The following is a 21774-nucleotide window of genomic DNA, read 5'->3' on the forward strand; positions in this document are numbered from 1 at the left end:
TAACCTGGAACGTCTGATTATTTGGACTCTGCAATATCCCAAATAAGCTGTGATGTAAAATTCACTGTTTTTTACAAAGAAATGTTAGAAAATGGAAAGAGTGAATAATAATTTAAAATATCTAGACGTATATCAACTCCTGATATAAATCAGAATATTACTGAATACATCAAAAATGTTTGATGCAAATCTTATAATAATAAACTTGTCCCTCATATTTTTTCATAAAATCGTAGTTCTCCAGTATTTCTATCTTTTATTCACAGGCTAGGTGCCTGGTAGAACTGGTCAGTATTCCCAAATACTAGTCTGAGCAATTCAGATGGCAATAAAAGGGCTTGCAAACCAGATTTTTATAAAGGCATATGAATGTACTGGGGACTTTTTGCCTCTGGATGTCAGATTTTTCATTCTGTTTATCTGTGCTTCCTAAAAGTTTTTAGACCTATTAGGGCCAAGACACATTCTTTTTCCGATTTTTCTTAACAAATGATCCTGCAGATGCAACTGTGGGTATTGAGTGCAGTGGACAGGCCAAATGTAATAGCATCCATGTAAAATACACCCATGTTCTAAAGCACAGAGCACTGTCTTGGTGACCAGGCAACTTTATTAAATCACGGCATAATGGTAGCATGTGAGAGGAGAAGCCCCCAAATCCCAGGGTTCGTGCAGACCCTGCCGTACAGTTGTCACACAGAACTCATCTGCTCAGATTTTCCCATGGTCCTTTTCAAGGTCTGGAGTCTCCAGGTTACCTCCATAGAACCTAAGATGCTAGATGAGACAAACCAGAACAAACCAAACGTGTTTTTCAGCGTTGTCAACAACCTTCAGGGAGGCAATGTTGTCATTTCTCTCTACCAAGTAGCCCAAATTATAGCACTACCCCCAGAATAAGGCAATCTTCAGTCTCTTTTGGATTCAGTGGACTCTTTTGAATGGGTGAACATCTTCGAGGGATGCTCAGATTTCTTTGTTCCTGTTTCTTTCCAAGACAGTGTTTGGGTTTACAGAAGGGCTGGTGCCCTCATGGAGCTGGATGGTGGGGCTTCTCACGTTGCGGCTCAGCTCATTGCTATCTGCTGAAGGGAGTTTGTCTGCTTTTAACGCTGAGGGTTACTTGGCACCTGCTCCTGAAGCCTGTGGCGGATTTACCTCTTGGTAAGACCGTGTTCCCAGGGAACAGATCATTGTCCCTCCTGGAAGGGATCTTTGCGATGTCACTTCTTGCCTCCCTGAAGCCTGACCATGAATCTCATTTGGTTTCCAGCCTGAGCAGCCTTGGTTACAGGTTTAATCTGCCTTTGCCAAGTTGACCTTCTGTTCAGATCCAGTCAGACTCTCATCTCACTTCTGTGCCCCCTTTTGATGGCCTGTGGGCAGTCTGGTTCACCGTACCAAGGGGAAAAAGATCGTCAAATGGTTTTGTCCTGGCAGTTTAGTCCAGAGGTAACCTATCACTTCCACTCAGAGCTTGTTGGCCAGAGCTGGTCACATAGCCCCACCCAACCACCAGGGGGCGTGGAAATCGCAATCCTCCAAGTGCCTGGAAGGTAGAAGAAGGGAAATAGTTGGCAACCGTTAGTAATGACTACACAGCCCCCTACAAGGTGATCTCCCAAAATTCCAAATGGAAGCCAAGACAAAGCCTTTCCACAGCTTGCTTATTCCTCTCACTTTTCTGATCCCCCTGGGACTTCGCTCCTGAGCAAGGTGTCTGAATCACCCTCCCACCACCTTTTACCCTTCCTCCATTTCCTCTCTTTCCCACGATCGTCTGGGTTCCCGTCTCTTCTTCCTGCCAAAGAGGGAGACATCACACGTCCTGTTTCCTATTTTCTTAGTTGGTCTTTGCCCTCCCTGGCTTCGCTAGGGCTTCATGGGATAATGATCACCGGCTAACAGGATTTACCGGAGAGGAATGAAAAACACAACAGTTTATCCTTGCAAAATTATGTCTGTGTTTATTATCTGCCCAGTAAGTATCTTATGGTGGCCACAATTTTGCCATAGTATTTTTCCAAAAGTAAGTACTGCCTATGACGTACTTGGCAACTTCCCAAAAGATATGTGGAAGCCCTTCTAAGCACTATCCAAATTCAAAAATAGTTGTCTAGCAAATTCTACTCTGTTCTTTTCCAAAATAATTCACTTTTGTATCATGTATAATATACAGAAATGTTCATGAAAGTTATTTATTTAACAGTATGTATCCTTGACATACACCATGATGTCTTTGTTTACTCCACTTTTAATAAATATTATTGGCATCCCTATGGAGATATATTTTGTCCCATCACATATTGCTTTACTCATCCAATGCAATTACATTGCCTCTTGTAGGGATATTCCCTTTTTCTTGTTTGGAGTCACTGATGAAAGACGTACCAAGTGAGGTGACCTTCAATCCTGCCAAAGGGGTGAGGTTCAATTAGCAACCTTTCATGAGGCATCTGGGATCACTAATGATCAAAGCACACAGGAGTCTTGAACTTCTGGTTTAACTTGTGGCACAGAGACTGGTCCAGGAAGGCCACAGCCAGTGGCAAAGGCTAATGGAATATCTCAGTGGACCCTGTGGTCAGCTACTCCCACCTTTGCTCTGAACATTAATGAGGAGCTTCTGGACTAGAGGCTGACTGGAAGATGGTATTTCAGGGGTTCCCTGTTCTCTCTGTCCTGTGATCCTTGCAGTAGACTCTTCCCTTGTTGCCATGTTTCCTCCAAGGAAATCCAGTGGAGCAGGCTTTTCTCCGACACAAAATAATGCCATACTTTGCTGGGGATGAATGCCTACACCCCAGAAAAATGCACCTTTGTCAGTAGTATTTACATTTTGTGATGCTCAGACCTCATCCTTTTTGCATTCTCATTTTACTACTCTATTTTGTATAGCAGCTCGTCTGTACATATCTCTTTTTATCCAAGGCTTTCACAGTGTGCTTACAAATTGTAATGAATTCAGCTACATAACATCACTAAAGAAAATGTAAGTTTTACCATTAATGGACTTTTTTTCCAAAGGCTTCTGGTTAACTGAGCAGTCAAGTATGGATGGATAATTTTAGTACTCATGGTTTTATTTCTAAGCATCTCACCCTTGCATTTCCTGACATGATCCTACACTGAATTTAATTAAAAAGAAAAAGGAGCTCTTGCCTTAAGAAGAGTAACGGTGTGTTCCTGGGAAGTGGTGGGGGCCTTGGAGCAGAACGCCTGGCCTCCTGCCCTTCTGGGCATCCTGGATTCCCCACTGTTCTCTACATATCAGAGGGAGATGCAGCTATTCTGAGTGGCCTCAAGAATGATCTGGAATCATATCTGTTCTGAATAACTCAGGGGGCCTCTGAAAGATGCACAATGATGCTTTTATAGAATTAGACCAGATCTCAGAGCTGCATCTCTCATAAACATGAAGATTTCACGGGAGATGCACAAATAAACTTGGTCATACATTTTATTCAGTCATGAATGAGGTACTTAGTACATGTTCGGATGGTTTATAGGCTTGCTGGGCAATTCGTATTTTACTTCTAAGGTGAGAAATTAGCAAAATCATCTTATAGTTTTGTCAATACAGAACTTCAAACACATAAGAACTGCAAAGCCTGAGATCAACTCAGATCTGAATGCCTCGCTACTGTGTGTTTCTTTAAAACTTGGTCAGGAGTGTCTATGAGAGAAGCAAAACAAAACACACAGTAGCAATGGATTTTTGTTTATTTTATGCAGAAAGAGCTGCAGCGATGAATGTTAATTGCCAAGGGCATTGAAAGTTGTCCCTCGGGACACTGCACACAGAACTTAAGGGAGTCACGTGTGAACAGTCACACTGTACTTTTTTTCTTTAATATCACTGGCATTTAATTTGAATCACAAATTAACAAGTATACACTTATTTTTTTTTTAATTTTAAATTGTCTGTTTACAAAACCATTATAGGGTATGTCTGCATTTAGTACAGGAATCTGTTTTACAATTAGGCAGCTCTGTGTGATTTTTTCATTATGGATGCACTTTTTGGAAAGCTACCTGTTGTCTCCTGCTCAGGCTGCTAGCAGACTGCAGGAAGCACAGCAGAAAGGGAATCAGAGGTTACCTAGACAGGTCCAGAGGGAGGATTTCTGCATTTTTTACATCCTGATAGCCAGAAATGGTATATGTAGATAGTTGGAATTGCTCCTTAAGAAATCAGAGCTGGAGCAAATGCTTAAATTTCCCTCAGCAATGTAGGCAGGGTTGTGACAAAAACACCAATATATAAATCCCAGAGATCTCTGAGTGGGATGGTCAGGGAGCATCCCCAGGGCCTGCCGCCCTATGGCCCCTTTTTCCTGGGAACATCTGTTACTCCTGCTTATCTCACCCTCTCCCCACTCACCCAGCCCCGCCTGGAATCTGGAATGAGTTTTCTGTGAATTAAGATGCATTTAAGTGAGGAAAGAAATACACAGAGCTTGATGAGCTCCCATTTGAGACAATGTAATGAAGATCTTGGAGGGAAACTTCCCTTGGTTACAATTTCAATTTAGCCATTTACTTGCTTGACATTTAGATGCCCTGGAGATAGGTTAGTCTGTTCACTTCAGATTATCCCACTTGACTTTGCTCCCTTCGGTATCTTTCTGCTCTGGACCTTGTTCCAACTTGAAGAAGGCATGAGCTATTCTCCTTTTCACCTCTGGGTAATTTCCACCTCTGGGTAATTTCCCCCTCTACACAAAGCTGACACTCATTATGACAGTGCATGCCCCGTGGCCACCAGGGGCAGGGGTCATTTTCATCTTGATCAGTGACCAGAATAATTAAGGCCCTAGCTGAGAGTTTCCTGTTCAGCCTTTCCTCTCCCCAAAGACACAAGTCACTGCCTGTGTCTGAGCCAACGAAAGGTGGGGGAAACAGTCACACAGGGATAACTAGAGACAGAAACCTTCCAATATATCTGCCAGTATATCACTATAAAAGACAGTCTGGTATTGATAAGCAAACAATACTGAATAACTGACAAATCACAGGGATATGTTCTTAGAAGGGGTAGAGAATGAAAAGGGAGCTAAGCTTTTATAAAATACCCTCACCCGAACCTAAAATGATTGTTTTTTGCTTGTCTGCAAAGCAGAGACTGTAACACCCGTCCCACTTGCCGGGTGCATGGAGTTGTGAGGTAGCACTTAGAGCATCTGGAAGGGTCCTGAACACATCACATGCTTGTGACAAGTTTTGGCTTTCCTCATTTTCTCTCCTTTATCTAGTATAAAGTGGCAGGTAACGGGCCATTCAGTAATGAAAAGACTGCAATGCCCCACACTCTGGATGTCACCCCTCTTTCACCATGACTGTCTCCCGTCTTGCGATCATGTATGGGAGAGAAAGTATTGTGCTAGATGCTCTAACACAGCTTCTTGTTGAATTCTCATTGCAGCCCTAAAGCATACCTATCACACTTTGCTGGGAGGGATGTTTTGTGTTCAGTGTCCTAAGCTGTGGAACCTTGTTCTGTGCAAGTTAGACCCTCTGGACATGTTTTCCTTTGTATGAATTGTGACACTTCATTCAACTAAGGGGCTGAGGTAGGAGACAGGACGGTGACAATGGAAAAAGACAGTCTGTGGTGTGGTCAGGGGAAGAGCTGGGTGGGAGGGCAAGTGCCTTTCTTGTGGGTTCAGCACTGGTGACTCCAAAACAGTAATTGCAAATCCCTGGGCTCTGTTTCAGGGGGTGTTGGTTCCCAGGGGGAATTTACTGAAGATTTGCAACATTGAATAATGCAGGCTGATCAGTTTCAGAACCACTGCTCTGCAGCTAAGAGCTGGTGGGGCGGCTGTGCTCAAGCGTACCCACTTTAATGTTGTTTCAGTGTATTTTGTTTTGTTTTCCATTACAGAGCAGTGATCTCCCTTACCCGTCAGTAAAACTGTTCGGGGCTCCCTAACAGTCCTCAGGTTACATTTGTGCATTTCCCACTTTTTCCAGTCATTAGAAAAAAGGGCATCTACCCCGGTGGACTGTGTGCATGGGCGAATGCACAGTAATTCAACATCATCACCCTACAGGGGTCTGGGGATTACGCCGTGGCTGTGTTACCCAGCTGAAATGAATTGCTTTGCAGCACAAGGAATTCTGCAGTTTCATTACTTTATCAGAGTACCTACTTAATCAGATAGCTTAATTTGCATACCAGTAGCACCTTCTCACCACAGGTAAGGAATATGAAATGTTCAAGGTTGATTACCTTCAGATGGTGAAGAGTGGTTGACAGAGACGTGGCTGCATCTGTGGGAGAGGCTGGTCCCAGGGCAGATGCTGGAAGCATGCTGACGCTTTTTACTCTGTTGCGTTTCTGTACATGTGGTGCCCGTGTTGATGGTACTTCCTGCTTCAAGAGAGATTAAAGATGACAGAGAAAGATTGTGAAATGCAAAAAGAAGAAGTATCTTCAGTACATTCTTTACAACCTTGATACAAAGAATACAGGACATTTAGCAGTTTCGCAGAGATTGAAACTGATTCATATAAAACTTCAAATGTAGAACCTTTAAGTTAAAATGATCAGCTAAATGCCAACACCTAATTTCTGACTTCTTTTGGCAATTATTATAAAATTACAGGCAGTTGCAGAGTAATGTTACTTGGGACTGTTAGTTAACCCTCAGCTAGCACCCAGAAGGACTTATCATTCATCAAACATTAGATGGGACCTTTGCACAAATCAGTAGAAGTAGCAGGGAGGTGTTGGGTGGTGATCAATCTTGTTATTAAAGACAAAGAAAGACTGAAAACTATCACAGGTTGGAAGACACTAAGGAGACAAGGTGACTAAATGCAATGTGGGGTTCTGGAACAGAAAAAGGGAGTTAGTTAGTGGAAAAACTGGAGACATCAAAAGAAAGTTTGTCGTTTTGTTACCATTGTACCAGTGTTAATAGCTTAGTTTTGATCAAAATACCATGGTGATGTCAGATATTAACATTAGGACACACTGAGTAAAAAGTAGACAGGAACTCCCTATCCCATCTTTGCAACTCGTTTGTAAATCTGAAATTATTTCAAAATAAAAAGTTTAATAATGCATTACAGAACAGCCAGAGTTGTGGCATGCTTAAGATGTGGATCAAAGGAAAAGACATTGTGCTTTTGGTTGAGAGGAAATTTTGGAATTTTGGAATAAAGATTGCAGGAAATGAGGAAATCTTAGAAAGAATTTGAGTTTTAAAGAATTTGTGAGCTTTAAATTTTGCTAAGGGTTATACACGTAGTGCCGTTAGCAGAGGACATAGTGAAGCAACAGATGTGCCCACTTGCTAGTTTCACCTCCACACCCTGATGTAAGCGCTCCACTTCCATTTTCCTTTGAGCTGTCTTGTAACCATGTCACACACCTCCTGACATGTACTTGGTCGTAACAGCTTTTGTAAACAGGACATGGATGTTAATAATAGCCCCTAATAAAAAAGATAATAAATGTTGTCTAAAGTGTCAGACCTTATTATGAGAGCCTCAAATTAGATGTCAGGACAATGGGGAAAATTTTTTTTAAAGCTAGTTTTTTTGTGTTAAGGACTGTTTACATGACACTGTGTTTTCTAGACATGGATAATTAGCAAAATATCAGTTCCAGAATGCATTTCAAACCTGTTTCCCAATTTTTATATTGCATAATAATTTAAATTCAGAAAATTTAATATGACATCTAAATCCAAATTCAAAACTCATGTTTCTGTTAAACTAGAAGAACAAAATATATCAATAATACATTCACAGGTATCCCTAATTCTTCGGTGTCTCACAGGCACTGGAGAAAACAAAGCACAGTAATTTCCACTCTGCGCCTATTGTCTTGAATACCTGAGAAACTCCTCCCCATTCACTTCCTCTGGGTTCTCGCTCACCCTCCTTGCTGACTTTTTAGAACTCTCCCTCCCTGCACAGAAATCACTTTCACCTCCACCCCTCCCATATTGCATTTCAAATTGTTCTTTGAAATGTCTGCTTCTCCTATGAGTCTGTAAGCACCATGAGTGTAGGACTATGCCATAGCCATCTTTGTTATCCCAACATTCAACATTGTACTTCCTCATGCTGGGAATCCAGAATTAAGGTTTTCTAGCTTTATTTTCCAACAAAGGAAAGTTTGTTATTTTCCAACAAAGGAAAGTTTGCCCTTTGTTTATGTCCAACAAAGGGCAAGTCATGCATTGAAGCCAGTAACGACACTAGTTCCAAGCACTGATGTAATGGCATGGTGTTTAGTTGTCCACCTATTACATTAAGCAATTTCACTTAGCGGGACACCCCAATACCAGAGAGTCAGGGGTTATGAACTAAGAAACAAAACAATTAATATAGGCTTCATCCATTTAGATTTAACCTGTGTTTTTATTTTGTGTTTGTGTGTGTGTATGTGAGTGTGTTTGTATAATTCTGAGGCATTATATAATGCAGAATTTGAAACTATGATTTTCATACATCTTATTTATGACCCCATTCTTACAGGTTAATATAGATTTCAAAGATTTCTCTGTCTTTACCGGTTTTCTTATTTTATTCCCACAAAAAGGAGCTGGTGGCTGGTCTCCCCTTGTGTCAAATAAATACCAGTGGCTGCAGATTGACCTTGGAGAAAGAATGGAGGTCACAGCTGTGGCCACCCAGGGAGGATACGGGAGCTCCGACTGGGTGACCAGCTACCTCCTGATGTTCAGCGATGGCGGGAGGAACTGGAAGCAATATCGACGAGAGGAAAGCATCTGGGTATGTGCTTTATTGAAAAGCAGTCTGTCGGAGTATGAATTATGCCAGTTACTGCATGTTGCTGCCCATCTGTCAGATCAAGTATAGAACCAGAGCCTCCTAAGTTACTTGAAAATGTTTCCACTGAATGTAAGCCACATGTGACGTTCCAGAATACACCGTCCATGGCTAATTTATGAAATAAGTAAAACAATTTTTAATGTAGCGAAATATTGAAAATGTCTTCCCATTATTCCTTTAAATAGTGTGAAGTCTAAGGAATAAATAAGTCACATACGACTGATTTTATTTTTGTTTGATAACAAACACAATAGTTTATATTGCCTCAGCATTTTTAAATAAAGCAAATTCATTTTCTCTGTGCCCTCTGATAAACTGAAATTTCTGAAAGACCCTGAACATGTAAAAATAGATGTAATGGAGAGTCTCTCTGTGGAGGACTTGTTGAGGGATATGTTGAGTTCCTGCTCCAACAGGAACTTGGGCACCATGTGGCCCCTTGTAATTTATGGACAATAGATCCCTAGGATTCTTTGGAATCATAACTATTTTACATCAGTGACATAGTTTCTACTTCTGATTACATATCCATGCTTCTTTTAGAAGAATTAAATTTTGTTTGCTTAACTTTTTGAATATTAAAATTTATGTAATTTATTCTATATTTAGCATTTCATATCTTTAAATCACAGTCTGCTCTGAATGAGAAGCTCTAAAAGTAGAGTGTTGTAAAGGTCTGCAGCAGGTTTGCAATTGGCTGATGGGGTGTGGCCTGAAGAAAATTCATCAGGTGGAGAAGAAATTACTGTTTTCTTCTTCTTAAAAATATAATTTAGATGGTTGCCAAGAGCCAGGGGAAGGGAGTAATGGACTGCAAGTGTTTTAATGGAGACAAAGTTTCAGTTTGAGAAGATGAAAAGTTCTTGAGATGGAAGGTGGTGATGTTTGCACAACAATGTGAATGTTAATGTCCAGAACTGTACACTTAAAAGTGGCTAAAATGCTAAACTTTTTGTTATGTATATCTTACCACAATAAAAAATACACAGTGTATCTTCCATTTAATTTAGGCTAAGAATGTTGTATAACTTAAGAAATTTTTTTTTTCTTAATTGTCAGAGTAAGAAGAAAATTGTCAGCTAAAAAGCCGTTATGTCTTAGCACATAGCTTATCTATAAAAGTAACAGGCAACAAAATGATAATATTCGTTGTGTAACAAACTGCCCTCATTTGAATTTCCTTAGAACTCTGTAACTTATTGTAACTTAATAGATTGTGGTCTACTTAATTTCTTATCCCTGGAGCTTTTATTAGTTAGTCAATAAATGTTGATGCAAATTGAATCAAAAAAAACTAGTTAGTTGTCTAATACTAGATAAAAGAACAAAGTGGGAAGGGCTATGTGAGTGTTTTTAGGGCTGGCTGACCTAAGGTTTCCAAACAAGTAATTGCCATGTGTATGATCCGAAGCAGATATTAATGTTGTGCTTATTCTAAGAACACCAAGTCCAAAGCAGGGTTAAGGTCAATATTGCTTAAGTAAGTTAAAGCTTAATGAAACATCTACTTACATAGAGAACTTCTGTTCAAAATTAAATATGATTTTTCAAAATTAGTTAACTAATAGTTAATGCCTACTTATTCTTCATTGTATTAATTAAGGTTCATATTTTCGCCCCGCTCCAATCCCATTTGATTGAGCAACTCTAACAATTCTTGTTTTTAGTTAAGCAGGTTGGAGAGGAATCATATGTAAGCATCACCCTCTGCTGATTTCTTTAAAGGTCAGGCACCCTTGGGGAGGTAGGGTCAAGAATATAGTGGCATTATTAACCCTAGATCATGCAGGTGAGGACAGAAGTGGACCCCTCAATCCTATCCATCCTATCACACAATAAACATGGGTAAAGTGGCCTGCCTTACACTCCTGCTGAGCTTGCATCCCTCCCTGTGTCCCCAGCACTTCATGGTGCCTGGGGCCGAGCACGTTGGTAAATGTTTGCTGAATTAAAACGAATGAGTGGAATCTACGTTCTGGCAGGATGCCTTCCTTAGCTCCCTGCTCTGTGCTTCTCTGTAGCCCTTGGTCTCAACTTAGTGATCCTTGAAGCTCCAGTGGAGGTGTTTCTCCTCTCTTACATTTTGAGCTCCTTTAGGAAAAGGGCTCATCCTCACATCTTCTGCGTGCACCACCGTGGGTTAAGTGAATTCATCTCCTAATCTGGGCCCAACTATACACAACTGGCATTGACAGCAGTAAATCACACTAGTTGATGATTCTGACATTATACTCACAGTTTCTTTAAAAATTGGGCTGGTTTGGCTGCTTTCCAGACCTCTCACAAAATGTCAGCTGCTCTTAAAAATCAACCATACACCTTACCAGAGGTTCTACCCCTTCTTCACGTGGTTGTTTTAGATATGAATTGCTGATGTTAACTTGAGAATGAATTTAAATTTTAAAAAATGTCCTTGAGATATTATACTCTTCATTAGTGAAAGTAATATGTTTATTCATGGTGCCATTTACTTAATTTCCTATCACTGCTTTAACACATTTTCATGGATTTAGTGACCTAATACAGACAGAGTTATTATGTCATAGTTCTGTAGGTCTAAAGTACAGTAGACCTGGCTGGGTTCTCTGCTTAAGGCATTTTTCCTGGAGGCTCTGGGGAAGACTTGTCCTTCAAGGTGTCTGGAGAGTCCCAGAACCTTCCCCAGGTTCCATGATTTGCTGGGAGGATTCACAGGACCAGTGTGTAGTCATACAGCTATGATTTAGCACAGTGAAAGGACACAGAGCAAAATGAGCAAAGGAAGAGGGTGCTTGGGGTGAAGCCCAGAGGAAATCAGGCCCAGGTTTCTACAGTCCTCTCCCAGGGAAGTCATATGGGACTAGCTTAATCCCCCAGCAGTGAGTTATAGAAACCCACATGGAATATTACCAACCAGCTGAGCTCATTTACTGGGGGCTGGTCATGTAGGCACTCTCTGCCTTGCATGTAACAAAATCCCAGACTCCCAGAAGGAAGGCAGGTATTGAGTATGAACCACAGTGTTTGAACAAACATTAGGCACACTAAGCCACCTTTATCATTAGAGTCTTGGGAATGGGCCAGCCTTGCAAGCAGGCCTTTCAGAGGGCAGCAGTCAGGACTGCCCTCCTGATGCTTCTGCATACACACTCACTCACTTCCTTGTGGGTGTAGGACTGAGACACTGATCTCCTGTAGGTTGCCAGCTGGGGGCTGGTCTTTGCTCCTAGAGGTTTCCCACATCCCTTATGCTTTCTGTGTGGCCTGTTCTTGCAGCAGGGGGTCAAGTCCCTTTCATCTTTAAATTGCTCTTTGTTCTTGTTCTTCTTCTGCTGCACCTCTCTGATTTCCTCTTCTTCTAGCTGGAGAAAGTCCTGTACTTTAAGGGCTCATGTGGTTAGACTGGATCGACTTGGGTAATCCAGGACAGTCTTCCTAACCATAATCCCATCTGCAGAGTCCCTTTTGCCATGCAAAGTAACATATTCACAGTTCCTTTCTTTAGGGCCTGGACATCTTTGAGGCCTTTCTGCCCACCCCACTGTATTTATACATCTCTGATTTTTTTTTTCTTTCTGCATTTGGTATCCTTTCCTAGCAAACACATTTCTCATTGGATCTGAAGATGTTTTCCAGAGTCATATGAAGTCATGTTGCAGGGGTATCTGAGCACCTGCTCGCAGTTGGTGTGTCACAGGTGTCCCCCCTGAGAGGCTGCTGCCCCGCCATCACTAGTGTAGCTCTCACCCACAGCAGTGTCCCCAGCTTGTGGTCTCGCTGATGTAACCTTGACCCCCAGCAAGAAAGACTGTGTATTGGCTTTCTTCTCAGGAAGCCTCCTTCTACTTTTATAAGAAAGTCCAAATCAAGCACTCCTTCTCTGGCCTTAAAAGTTTTGTGGATGTTCTCCCTGTCATAATTTTTTTTTTTCTTTTTTTTTTCCGCACGCCGCTTGCCTATTGGCAGTCCCACTTTGAGCCCCACCTCCCGCTCTCCGCCCGCGAGACCCCTCCCAGGCAGTGCGGAGGCGGGGTTTAGCCGCCGGCCGGCGCAGACACCGCCTCCCATTGGCCATGCGGCCCCGTCTGTCAGTCTTCTGTTAAAGGGGCCACGACCGCCCCGGAGCTGGTTTGCGGGGGGTGGGGGGAGGAGGGAGGAGGAATTTTTTGGCGGGGGAAGGTGGGATTTGGGGGGCGCTGGTGAGCACCCCTGGATCTGACGGCTGCGGCCTCGCGGGGGGAGGCTGAACGGTGAAAGGGGCAGGGGGCTCTTTTAGGGGGTAGAGGGCTGTGAGACCGTCAAGGGGAGGGGGGGGTCCCCAGCGACCAAGCCGGAGCAAGAGACGCGGAGCCCGCGCGAGCGGCGGAGACAGGGCTCCGGAGCCACAGATCCGGGCCCCGGCCGCCGCCAGGGGCCCCGCCCGGTCCCCCCACCCCACCCCACGTCCCTCCTGCAGCCCAGCTCCGCCCGCAGCCGCCGCGGACCAGGTAGGTAAGAGCCCAGCCCGGCCCGCCTGGCAGCGCCCATCCCGGGGACCCGTCGCCGAGCTTCCCCCGCCTCCCTGAGATCCTGGATTCCCTTCTTCATCCCCTGGGACCTCAGAGCCCAGATTTCACAGCCAGACCCCAGAGACTCAGGCGTGCCCCTCCCGGCTCTGAGTCCCCAACCGAACTCTGGAATCCCAGGCGTACTGCCGCCTGCGCCTCCTCCGGGGCCCAGGAGGCTGGATTTCCCAGGTCAGCCCCAGGAAGCCCCTCTGGACCTAGATCCTCCTCCTCGGCCCAGTCCTGGGAGCTCCAGACACCGGCCGCGGCTGTGTCAGACTCCCCCAGCTAGGGCCGGCCGCCCCCCCCCGTCGCGTCCGCATAGTCCCCCATTCGCGCACCCAGTCTGCCCATCTCTGGTCCTCCGGCTTGAACAGCCGGCCGAGTCCCTCAGTCCCAGCCGGCTCGGCGGCCGCCCTGGACACAGGCCCGCTCTGGAGCTGTCCATGGTCACCGTTCTCGGCAGCCTCGCGTCCCCCATCTCCTGCTGCTGCCGCCGGGGAGGCGGCGCCGGCGGCGCGGGGATCTCCCCTGCCGCGCCTTTGACCTGGGGATACCCAGGCCCTCCCCGACCTGGGCGCCCGGGCCTCAGGGTTCCGCTGGTCAGGCTCTCAGCTCCACCCTCAACAACCCAGGTTTCGGAGACCCCAGCTTCTACTTGAGGAGTCAGGGCTTCTGAATGTTCCTGCCTGGTGCACCTTAGGGATCTTGGCATCTGAAGACTCAGATCCCACCGGGCTCTGGGAGCCCTGTCAGTCCTCACTTCCTCTGGCTAAAGGCCCCAGCTGGTAGTCCTCACCCCCTCAGGATCTAGGAATCCAGTTTTCCAGCTTTTGCTCCCTTCAGAGGCAGTTCAACAGCCCCTGTGCCCCTCAGACAAATATACCCATCCACCTGGCACCCCAGCATCTGCCCCCTTAGGGATTCAGGCGCCATGACTCTCTCCCTTTCAGGGACTCAGAATGCAATTCTTAATGCAATTCTCTGGCTTTTACCCACGCTGCCCCCTGGAGACCTAGATGCCTTGTCCCTGATCCTGCCTCCCCTCAGGGACCCAGGAGTTCAGACCCCACCTTCTATTCTGCCCACCAAAGCCATCTACCCCTGCCCTCCATCCAACAAGGACTCAGGCTCCAAACTTCCATCTCCTGGCTTTGGCCTCCACAACAACTCAGGAGTCCAGTTCCCCAACTCTGCCACCCGCCACACCAAGTATCTAGCCACTCAGCTGTTACTCTTTTGAACCCAAGTCCCTACAGCCTCACAATTTCCCATCAATTTGACATCTCTGGTGGCCTTGAAATACCCTGCTTCATCTCCATATCATCTCAGTTTCTGGGCTCCCTGGGGTTTCCAACATTCTCCCCTGAGACCCAGCTTCTTGAGATGCTTCCAGCACTCCATCACGATTTTTTCATATCGTGATGTCACATCCTTCGAGTACACTGTCAGACTGGTGAGCCAAACATACATCCCTTCCTCCAGATGTGTTCTATGGCCTAGGTTCATTCTGTGATCTAGAATTGTCTTCCACATTTCCACCTAAACATAAGCCCTGGCAATGCTTCGTGTTCTAGATTCTTCCTAAATCCTAGAACACTCCCAGTCAACATCTTTGTTCCTTTTTCACCCAAGGTACTGTTCTAAAGTCTAGGCTAGATGCTAAATTCAAGGCACGACTTTCCCCAGGTAAATTGAAATATCTAGCTAATGCTCCCAAGCCAAATTCTGATCTCACCCTCCTCCCCTTTGACAAGTTCCTTTTTTTTTTTTTTTTTGCTGCACCATGCTGCTTGCTGGATCCCTGACCTGGGATTGAACCCGGGCCCTCAGCAGTGACAGCACGGAGTCCTAATCCCTGGACCACCAGAGAATTCCCTACATGTTCCAATTTTTAAGAAGCCAGTCCTTGCTTATTTTCTTCTAAAATTTCATTTTGGGTGTGTTCTAGGTTCTAGCCACATCCTTGGCATTGTTCTAGATTCCATTCCCTTCCCAGGGGCATTCTAAGTGCTAGAATATGTGTGTTCCATTTATGTGCTCTAGCCTTTCTCCAAACTGTGCTATCCATTCTAGAATGCACTTCCTATTTTATTTTATTATATTTTAAATTTTTATTTATTTATTTTGGCTGCACTGTGTGGCATGCAGGATCTTAGTTCCGTGATCAGGGATCGAACCCACATCCCCTGCAGTGGAAGCGCCGAGTCTTAACCACTGGACTGCCAGGGAAGTCCCTGCACTTCCCTATTTTAGATTCCATCCAACTCTACAGTCTTAAATCTCGAGGATTCCCACTGAAGTGTTGTACATTGCATCTTCCTTCCTCAGGTTCTATGTTCTCGGCTCATCCATTCCCACCTTCTCTGTCCATCTTTTCCCTGGTGTGACCTTGGCTTAGAACTTGTCCCCTGGTGGATTGGGGGCTTCCTCCATCTGCCACTTCAGCATTCTAAACATGCTCTAGGCTCTCTCCTCTTTTGGAGTCTTCAGCCTAGAAATGTCCTCATTTCTAGAACACACCACCCCCATCCCCACCCCCTTTGCCAGCTCAGTCCTTATGCCAGGAAATTCTCAATTGCCAGAATGCATCTTTCTGCATCTTCCCCCAGGCGATTCTAAGTTCCAGGCAAACTCCTTGCTATTTTCTAGGTTTTCCTTTGCCTCCAGGGCATGTTCTGAATTCTAGAGCATATATTCTGCCCTCTGAGTTCTAACATTATCTAGATGCATGAGAAAACCAAGCATGCGATCTCTGCTTTATTCTGTAAAGATAAAATATACCTTTATACCTTCATCCCTGGTATGTTCTGAGTTCTAGATTATGTCTAGATTATGTCTCCTGACTTAGGTTTGTTATGTACTGCATTAGGTCTGTTCTTAGATATCATTATCCTCCCCTCTGTGTTTGGGGTTCTGGGGTGACCCAGGCACTCTTTGAAGTTATTGGATTGCTCTTGGCTTGTTCAAAGTTCCAGACCTGGGTTCTAGAGTATGCCCTTCTATTTGGCCCCATGTATGGATCCTACCCCAAGCACATTGTAAATGTGGAAGTGTATGTCCTCTCTGCACTCTGTACTGTGTCTTCTTGCACGTGGCCTTCTAGATTCTACACCCAGCCTAGCTGAATTTTGTTTCCTTCTCAGGGAATTTGAAGTTCTAGAGCAGCCTCCCTAAAACATCCTTAGTTGCATCTCATGAAAAGATTCTGGGTTTTAGATACCATGTTGGGTTTTGGTCTAAGTCTGGCCTGCCCTCTTATAAACATTTTCTTGAATCTGATCTCTGAGTGTTGGGATTCAGGTGTCTAGATTCCCAGACGCACCTCTTCAAAGACCCAAGGTTACAGGCACCCAGCTGCCTCCTCTCCCAGGTCCCAGGTCCCTCAGTCCCCTCCTGTCCTCCCAGGAGTCCAAGGCCCCAGTCCCAGGCTTCAGACATAGTCCGAATATTGGGTGGAGCTGGAAATTATCTACTCTGAGAACCGGTTATGCGTCTGCCTGAAGGGAGAGAAAGAAAGGAGGGAAAGAGTGAAAGTCCCTCCTGCTTTCGGCTCAGCTAGATGGACCCGTCTGACCTGATGTGTGTGGAGGGAGTGGCTCAGGAGACCTCCCTTCATCTCCACCCGTGGCTCATGCACCTGGACTCCTGGGTCCTGGGGGCCTTGACTTCTGAGTTCTGAGGGGGGAGAAGTCTGAAGGCTGAGATTTCTAGGTCTACGGTTGGAGGTTGAAAGCCCATGGGAGGAAGGGGATGTGGTCTCTGACTCCTGGGACTGGGGAGGAGAAGGCTGGAGGCTCAGACTCCTCAGTCTGGGGGAAGGGAGGGATAGGGGACCTAGATTCCTGTGACCTGAGAGAAGAGGCAGCTGGATCTTGGACTCCTGCGTAGTGGGAGATGGCTAGCATTGTCCCCACCATTTTTGTTTTTCCCGACTGGAGTGGGTCTTTAGATTCTCCTGGAGCTAGATATCTAGATATCTGGGAAGTCGAAGGAGGCAGGAATTGGGCTGAATAGCAGGTGAGGACCATCCCTGTGACATTATACAGGTGACTACGTACCAGTGACCTAATTCTGTGACCCCAGTTTTGTGGCCTCCTGAAGACATGGTCTCCCTCGCCTGGGCCTGAGTTTTCTAGCTCATGCAGTAGGTTGAAGGGGATTCTCAGCAGGGCCAGAATAGATAGTGATGGGCGGGGCCTGAGTTGCTTGAAGGGGCGGGACTTGGACCAGAGCGGAGGGGCCTGCAAACTTTCCACATTCACTCAGGCAATGGGGCCCCCGGCTTTGGCTTCTCTGACTAGGCTGGGCCTAGATTTGCTGCCAGTGTCTGATGGAGTCTGACCTGTTTCTCCACATGCTCTCACCCAGGTAGCCAGGCCTGGTTTCCTGGGAGCAATGGGTTTCCGTTTATCTTGTGCCATGATCGGAATGGATGGGCCTCAGTTTCTTCTGTGCAGCGCTTGGGTTGTCCTGCCTCAGTTTTCACTATGTAGTATCCCAGTGACCATGCCTCAAGTTTCGCTGGTGTGCTTTGACGAAGCCCCTCTCGGTTCCCTGCCCCCTCCCCGTACCCGCAGGCCAGCACCGCCGCCGTGATGTGCGAGGTGATGCCCACCATCAGCGAGGATGGCCGGCGGGGTTCGGCGCTGGGCCCGGACGAGGCGGGCGGCGAACTGGAGCGCCTCATGGTCACGATGCTCACGGAGCGCGAGCGCCTCCATAATTTTTTTAAGTGACTTTTCTTGTTCTTCTGGGTCTATCTGCTGTCTGTGCTAACTCTGTCCGCTAATACATGTTAACTCTTTCCAAATTCCGAAAACTCTGAGAAAAAGGTCTATCCTAACTGCTTACTGGAAATGGACATGAGATGATAATAAGACAAAAGGTCTTTACTTATGTTACTTTGGGCAAGTTGTCCATATGCTTTGCCACATGTCTGCCATGGAATATTAATGAATATGTGAAATGCAATGTATACCTCTCTAAATTCTCAAAATTATAAAATTGAGACATGGCTGGCCACAAAGTCTTTGACTAAAAGATTTGAGGACTGCAGGTCCAGTTACTGAAGGTTAGTTATCCAAATTGATTTCTTAAAAAAAGAAATTATGTTCTTCACTGGTGATATGTTCCACTTTAATATTTTTTCTTAATGAGTGACTGCTTCCATGGCTGAACTGGATTTCTATGTGAAAATAACCCAAAAAATTAAACAAATACTCAGATCTGTGAAATACATTCCAAAAGGGTTTTATTTAAATGGAAATATAGGCATGTGTCTTACATGACAGAAAAGGCATCACCATCTCTCACCAAGGGATGCACTACATCTCAGGACATACAAACTCTTTTGATGTGCAGAGTAAATGTCCTCACTTGAAATGTAGTGGAAGAAGTATCACTGTTTGAACAAGTTTAGAAGGGGTGCATTTCCTATACGATGTGAACAATCATGGTTTATATCGGTCATTTAGTAAACCAGGTGGCTTGACCAAGCTTGGTGCTAAACGTCCATAGGACTTAGAAGATGAGTTTGCAGCTTCAGCCCAACTAAATCAGGAAGTGGCCAGAGTCTTAGGACGCTGAGGATGATAGAACAGCATTGCAGTGAGCAGTGCAGCAGATCAGTGATCACTGACAGAGCTCACTAATGTTTATTTTCTACTGTTTCCCTGAGAATATGTCAGCCAACACTTACATCAATCTACTGTGACTCTTAGATTCATTACAAGAATTTTGTGGGGCAGCCCTTGCGAACCAGGATTCTTACCTGCAAGCTAATGTGAGCTCTGAGCTCCCTGGGGGCCTCTGGACCAGGCTGGGGAGAGGTGTGGGCGCCAACCACTGTCCTGCTCTGAGTCTGGGTCTGTGAGCATCCCTGGTGGGCAGGAGAGGTCTGTGAGTGGGCAGCCTAGAGCGCTGGCAGTATTCTAGAGGGGTGTTGGGGCAGCTCCATCACCACCCTCCTGGGCACCTATTTGGTCTTCTTGGGACCCTATAGCAAGCCTTGTCCTTCCCAGACCACCTGCCTGCCCTGACTCTGTCTCTTCTCCCTCCCCGTTCCAGTTGTTTGGGAACAATGGGCTGACTCAGTGAGAGCCAGGCCAATACCCACCTCTCCTCTCGGGAGACCGTGCCTAATGGTGTCCACTGCAATGGTGTCCTCTGTTGAGGCTTATCTGGCCCAGGGACCACTGGGTCCCTATTGGCCATGGGGACCTTTCCTCCTGCAATTCCTGGGTGTTTTTTCTTCTATTTTATCAATACTTTGTCTTCATTCTCATCTCCTTACTATTTCTCCCTCTTCTCCTCTATCCTTCTATTCTTTCCTTATGTATTTTTTTCACCTATCATTAAATACTTTTCTCCTTATTTCTCTCTTCTCTCTCCATTTTTCCCTATATCCCTCTTCTATCTGTATTGTTACAAATTCTAGAAAATCAACTTGAATCAGTCTAGGTAATTTGGGAATCCGACCACACGGAGAAGGGGAGGATTTAGCTGGGTCTCTGACATGGCTGTAACTAAGAGGCAGCCCTGTCCTGTGCCTTCTGTGGATTAGCTTCTGGCATTCATTTTCCTATATTGGTTCAAAAATCTGAGGAAATGCTCGGACTTACTTGGCTCTGGCTGAGGGGAGTCTCAGATCTCACCACCTGTGAAGATCTGATCTGATCAGGACGGCTCCCAGGCCACCCTACACTTAGCACCGAAGCCCCTGGATTGGGGGGTGGGGCCATGTAAAGACTTGATGTCCACCCTAATGGGGGCACTTAGAAGGGAGGGATGCTGGGAGGGCCATATTATCAAATTTCCTGTTCTTTGTCTCTCTCTCTCTCTCTTTCACTCTCTCTCCATGACCTTTTGCTTTCTTTTCTATTTCTCTGCTTTCCTCTTCTTATACATCTTATCTTTCTACTCCTCGCCTTCCCTTTTTCTCTATGAATTAAAGGACCTAGATTGCTATGAGTCCTGCTACTCAACATGTAACCAACGGACCAGCAGCATCACCCGGGATCTTGATACAAATATGGAATCTCAGCCCCCACCCCAACCTAGTGAATAGAATCTGCATTTTAACAAGATGAGCAGGGGATTCCAGTACAAGCTAGATTGTGAGAAGCACTGACTGGGATGAACCAAGTCCCATCTGTGGGGGAAATTGTTTTGCCCCTTAACTATCCTCCAGCTGCCTGGATCAGAGGAGACTGTGCCGCCTGCTCTAGGATGCAGCTTATCCCACGCACGTGTTAGCCTGAACAGGTGATGCTCTCTGTAACAGGGCCTCAGGAAGCTTGCTCCAGTGCCCTCTGACTGCAAGACACCCTCTTTCTCCCTGATGGTCACCAACCTAGGGGGGCGGAGCCCAGGTATTTTCTCATTGTTATCAGTGAATAACAATCAAGTGGTTAAAGTTAGTCCTATCTTTGAGAACTATAATATTTCCTGAATCGCTATACTCTGCATTCATTAGGAGTTTATTCTTCATATTAAAAACTCATCAGAACTCTAATTCAGAAGTTATATCCTTTATGAATTTAAGATAGAAATTGTTATTCAAAATGCATTGAATTAAACTTAGAATTTAAGTGCATTTTTCTTCCTATGCAGGCCCTTTGTGTGAAAAAGGCATTCTTCTAGGAAAGGACTGGCAAAATATATTTGAGAAAAATAAGAAAAGAAATTACTTGAAATAAACATAAGTTCTAGTATAAATAATTCTATTTTATAGATTTCTTTCGCCTTGAAAAAATAGGTAGCAATAGGTCCTTAAATGAATATAAAATAGACGTAGCAAATCGTTTGAACCTTTGTTCTTCTTTAGATCATTTCCAACCTAGAACACCAAGTAGACTAATTAATAAGGCTAATTAATATTGTATTGAAAGATTCACAACAATCTCACAGTGCTCTAAGAGAGCAACAAAGGTGACCCCAAATTTGCAGGGCAGAAAAAGACACGGAAATACTGGAAGCATGGGGGTTGGGAAGGGGACTGTTTGTTATACCTGCACCACTTCATTTATTTAAGAGAAAGAGCTGATGCACATATGGCAAAATATTTACCTTGTTAAAATAAATCTAGATTATCAGTACATGCATATCTGTTTTGGGGGGATGTTTGAAATATTGCATAATCAAATTAATAAAGAATATTGGATTCAGGTTTAAAAGAATGACGTTTACTTGGTATAAATAGAAAGATCATATGACTGTGTAGTTTCAGAATAAAGAGGGATAAGAACAGTGTCAAATCATAATAAGAAAAACTGGACTCAGAGATAAGGAGGGTTTGTATGTAAGGAAGCAGACACTCTGCTAAGTGTGAAGCTCTATTGGTAGAAGGAGCGGAAATTCTCTTGACAGAGATTCCTGCTAATTCAGTCATTTAAATATATGTTGGTTTATTTCAGGTCTAGGTTAATACATTTAT

The 21774-nt window shown here is 44.8% G+C and overlaps 1 protein-coding gene across 8 annotated transcripts in view; it reads left to right on the forward strand.

Moving 5' to 3' along the window:
• Window positions 1-21774, forward strand: part of LOC309664386 (low-density lipoprotein receptor-related protein 12-like) — a 135318-nt gene that overhangs the window by 43217 nt on the left and 70327 nt on the right. For all 8 annotated transcript variants that reach the window (XM_082469659.1, XM_082469663.1, XM_082469661.1 and 5 more), the window contains one exon: window positions 8561-8754. In XM_082469659.1, the coding sequence (XP_082325785.1) occupies window positions 8708-8754 (47 nt within the window). In that variant the 5' untranslated portion in view covers window positions 8561-8707. The remainder of the gene's footprint in view (window positions 1-8560; window positions 8755-21774) is intronic.

This window comes from Balaenoptera physalus, assembly GCF_965194825.1.
Source record: "Balaenoptera physalus genome assembly, chromosome: 7".
NCBI classification, from domain to species: Eukaryota; Metazoa; Chordata; class Mammalia; order Artiodactyla; family Balaenopteridae; genus Balaenoptera; species Balaenoptera physalus.